This window comes from Arachis ipaensis, chromosome B10 (genome assembly GCF_059453495.1).
Source record: "Arachis ipaensis isolate K30076 ecotype BB chromosome B10, ASM5945349v1, whole genome shotgun sequence".
Lineage (NCBI taxonomy): Eukaryota > Viridiplantae > Streptophyta > Magnoliopsida > Fabales > Fabaceae > Arachis > Arachis ipaensis.
In genome coordinates this window covers 2,327,432-2,332,458 of record NC_142435.1, presented here as the reverse complement: position 1 = coordinate 2,332,458, position 5,027 = coordinate 2,327,432, and the positions used below count along the sequence as shown (strand labels likewise).

Genomic DNA, 5,027 nt, shown 5'->3' with positions numbered 1-5,027 from the left:
CCAAAAAACTTAAACTAATTTTCGGATTCACCAAGGATCGAACTATTGACCTTTCAGATCTAGAGCTCTAATATCATGTCATGATACCACCCATCCCAAAAACTTCAACTGATGAAAAAAATAACACTAATAATTATACTTTTAATACTTCATAAACCTCTATTACAAATATAAAATATTCCATTAGCTCCTTATTTTTTTTTTATTCAAGTTACTTATAGGCATAGAGAGAAAAATAATTAGAGAAGAGAGAGAGAGAAGAAAATGCGGGGACCGCAATGAACGCCTTTACGGTGACGCCATCTAACAACACAACACACTCAATGCTCAAACTCATCCCTATTCTATTCTTTCTCTCTCCATTCTTATTACTCTTGTGTGTATATATAAATAATCCTCCAATCCCACCTCTATTCACTGTTTCATTCCCAATACCAATTCTTTCTCTTTCAATTCTCACACCTCACCTTCAGATGGCAGACGAACTCCACGAATCCGATGTTGTATTCGCCAACCAGCACCAAGTCCAAGCCTCCAGCTGGGATCACAATAACAACAAGAACAAGAAGAAGAAGAACAACAACAAGGTACATCCGGTCGGAAGCAGCAGTGCTGATAATAGGTCGTTGCCGGTGAACATCCCGGAGAGCAGGCGGCTGACGATGAGGTCATTGAAAGATTCAAGTCAGGAGGAGGAGGAGATGGTGCCGCCGCACGTGATGGTGGCCAGAAGAGTGGTGGGAGGAGGGAAAATGGCGTTCTCGGTGTGCACAGGCCATGGAAGGACCTTAAAAGGAAGAGACCTAAGTCAGGTCCGCAACTCCGTTCTCCGGATGACCGGCTTTCTTGAAGCCTGACCTCACCGCCTCAACGTACCTCTTTTTTTTTTCTTTTTCCTTTTTTGCCCCCCATTCCATTCTTGCATATATAACAACTCATCAAAGGGAAAAGTGCAAAACCAAAATTTCCTTCTCCCCACTCTCATTAATTATTGCTTGTAACAAGCCCGGCGGGGAAATTAAACTATATAGAGAAAATTCCAGATAATTGTTATTATTCACGGACAATTTTAATTCATCATCATCATCATCAACTAACTAATCTCATCTTATTATTATTTTTATTATATCATGTTTTGCTTTCTCACGGGATTGTATTTCTATATTTCTTTATAGTTTATGCATTGTTCAAGCTAAGCATTAAGCAAGCAGCTTTCAATCAACTTTGCCCAATTTCGGAATTTCCTCCCTCATGCTTCCTTCCACCCACTACTTAACCCCGTCTGCCGTCTAATTTTTATGTATTTTGATTGGAAAAAAAAAAATTGTTCTGTAACTGTCTTCTTACAAAAATTATTCTTTGGCTTGTAAGTAGTTAAAAATCGTTTTCTTTTAACTATTCAGTAAAAATGAAAATAATAATAACTCTTTGAAAAATTACATTTGTGTATGTTACAGTGATATTGTATACGCCACTAGTTGAAATATTGTAAATTTATTTTATTTGCTACGTCAAGTTGATACAATTTTTTTATGTCTAGACAAAGTATATTTAATTATTTATATGTATGGATCACAGTAAAATATTTTTAACATTTAAATTCGAGTAATTTTTCATTCCAATCATGCTACTTTTTAACTCCTTCTCCAGTATTGTATTCGGTGAAAAATACAGAAAAAGGAGATTTTAGATACTCAATAGTTTGGTCTGTTTAAGATTGTCTTGGTTCACATTTCTTCTGCTTCACCCTATTGTTTTCTGCATTTCGTCATTAAATTGGAATATCTTTTTGAACTATAAATTGTCTCACATGTAGTGAGAGAGAGAGAGAGAGAGAGAGAGAGAGAGAGCTCTAAATTTTTATTCAATTTTGTAATTACTATATAGTTTATTCAAATAATCAAGTTAGTTAGAAGATTTTAAATTAAAATATATAAAAAGGAACTAATATTAACAAGGTAGAATACCTTAACTTGGCCAGGTCTGAAAGGGAACCAAACCAAAAACTGAAGAGGGGAACATGGCTTTTAATTATGATTTGGCAGGTTGGATGGAAAAGGATTGCTATAAATAATTAGTTGTCATTTTTTCGACATTATGTCACAACCTATATTATAGTCTTAATTTATTAAATAATAATAATAATAATATATGTGAAAATTCAGTTGCAGCCGACTTCACGTGAAATTGATAATTGAGAGTCGATAGACGAAAATTTAGTCAAATCAGTCAAATCATCCAACGGCTCTTAACTATCAACTTCACGTGAAGTCGAGTTTCTACCAATAATATAATAATAAAAGAAAATGCACTTGATAACTGAATTTGGCATTCAAATTATAGTATCCACGCTTCTAGTTGGCATAATCTTATAGGACGTTTTCTAACAGCAGCAAATAAAAGGAATCTTTTTTCTTTAATTAATTAATTTTATTTTCTTCATTTTATATTATAAGTTACATTGGTTCAGAACTGAATAATCTATATGATTTCGGAAGAACTGTATGTATGATGTGAAATCACCAATGAAAATGTTGGTTTCCAATTAATTAGTTTTATAATAGCCTTTTGACAATGAAATAAAACTTTTTTTTTAATTGTCGAAACTGTTTATATTACTTGTTTTTGCTAAAAAAATATTTGGAAGATCACAATCAAAATAGGCTCATCTCATGCATTATTGGATTTGGACATCGTAATTTCAGGATCAAACTAACCATATTGGATGCAGGTTACTTCAATTAATAATATGAAAAAGAATTTACATTGTATTGTGTGTATGATAAAATATTGGTATATTTGATATGAACTGCTATTTGAAAATTGCTAATAGGGTATCATACTGTCGAAATACACTATTCTAAAGTTTTTGTCTCAATATGTCACGTGTTCTGTAATAGGCAAGTTTTTTGTTTAGGAACTATGTATAATAAATCATAAATATAAGAGAAAGAGTGTTCAGTTTTATATTTTTGGAATTCCTTTCTTGTACTTTTGTTATTAATTTTTTTTTCTTTAAAATTAATTTTTGAATGTTGGTTGTAATTCAATTTTATTGGATAACCGGTCCATTTCTATTACTGCTACATATTGGTTGATTGAAGTAATCTCATTTCTAATATTAGTAATATAAACAAATATGTATATTTGAAAAAAAAATTAGTTTGATGGATTTTTCTTTACATCAATATATGGATAAAAAAAAGAGTAGTGTATGTTATATAGTTATATAGAGGTGGAAATAAGTGGAGTGGTAGAAATATATAACATGGCTTGTATTCGATTTGGTCAATGCAAGTCTGATTTAATTTATCACAAAATAAATTCAGATTTACAAAATATCTTGTTTAGTATATTAAACTTGTTAAATAATATATAAATAATTAAAAAAAATATTAAATATATAAAATTTATGATATGTTAAGATAAATCACACAAATAATAAAATAATTCTAACTCAAAATTCTACAAATAAAGGAGAATTGGTTGCACTTTATGTCCTGAAACACTTTTATATTTGATTCGATTTATGCTATTTATATGTAGATCGAATCATGTACCATGAATATATTGCACAAGTAGTAAATTAAATTTACTATATATATATATATATATATATATATATATATATGTTGTACAGTTAATCGTTTATTTATTATTTATTAATTTTAAAACATAAATATCAATATATTAAAAAAATATTCTCTATTTAAATTTAAATAAAATATAAAAAATCAAAAGAATAAGAATAGAAATTTAAATATTGTGTTTAGTTCAAATTCTAAATAATTTACATTTTTTTAAACTTATGAATTTAAAACGAAACACTAAATTATTTTTAAAAATTCATTAAAAATTATTTTTTGACTCTTTACCATATAAAGAATTTTACCAATACTTTTGATATTAAAAAAATTATTATAAAATATATCTTTTTAAGGTGACATAGAAATTAAAATTTAAAATTTTTTAGAATCAAAAGTAGTAGATAAGTATACAATATAAAAAGACTAATTATATTTATACAATATATAATTTAAAAAATAATTAAAATATTATATTAATTAATTATTATTTAATTTGTGAAATTAATTAAGGATAGAACAAATTTTATTTGCATTATTATAGATATTTGTCTATATGTTAGAATGTTAGATAAATTTTATGAAAACTCCAAAAAAAAAAGTGAATGCTGACAAATAATATATTTTTAATTTGTTTTTGAAATTAAATTTTTTTATAATTTATAAAATAAAAAAAATCCTAATGTCTGATTATATTTGAACATTGAACACTATTGATAGACCCATTTGCCAAGTTCAGCTCACTTTGCATTACATTGGTTTGTTCAGTTCTTTTAAGTAATAACTTTCTTAGAAGTGTTTCCCCATTTATATATGGATTCTAAAAGATTATCTTATCATTTTAATATTAAAAAAAAAAAAAAACAGAGCCAAATTGATTATGGTTGTGGCGGCACTGTTGTCTGTAATTGTGTGAAGCCAGAAATGGAAGCTAGCTTATAGATGACAACGAAGCCACATGGTAGTTAACGAGGAAACGGCCCATGATGTCAGTGACACGTGTTTGCATGATTAGCCTCCTGTTCCCCAATGACCAGATCAACACACTTGTGACGTGGACGCCATCACACCCGAACCCTCCTCCAAAACTAAAAAGATACCCCATTTGTGAGGAATGGATTTTCTTCATTTTTTTTTAACAGAGTAAAGTGTGATTTCTCACCATTAATTTTATAAATAAGATTAAAAATAAATATAAAAGAAGGAACAATAAAGAATTAGAGATCATACTTTATATTGTCAATTTTTTTTAACAATTAAGAGGATCCTTCCCTCCTTTTTGAATCATTTTGCCTTCAATCTCATTATTATTTTTCATTTCAAGTGTTAACTTTCTCGTTACAAAAAATATAAATAGACAATAAAAAAATTAAATAATATAAATATGTGAAATATTTAATTTAATAAGTATGTAGATAATTATATTTATTATTTTTAATTGAA

The 5,027-nt window shown here is 28.2% G+C and overlaps 1 protein-coding gene across 1 annotated transcript; it reads left to right on the top strand.

Annotated features, from left to right (window-relative positions):
* The first annotated feature begins 263 nt into the window (after positions 1-263).
* On the top strand, positions 264-1,056 carry LOC107621696 (protein S40-2). Its single transcript, XM_016323717.3, has one exon. The coding sequence runs from the start codon at positions 279-281 to the stop codon at positions 855-857; it is 579 nt and encodes a 192-aa protein (XP_016179203.2). The 5' UTR covers positions 264-278; the 3' UTR covers positions 858-1,056.
* Positions 1,057-5,027: the final 3,971 nt, after the last annotated feature.

Excerpts from the sequence above, each read along its gene's own strand:
- LOC107621696 (XM_016323717.3), top strand. The coding sequence starts at position 279 with ATGAACGCCTTTACGGTGACGCCATCTAACAACACAACACACTCAATG.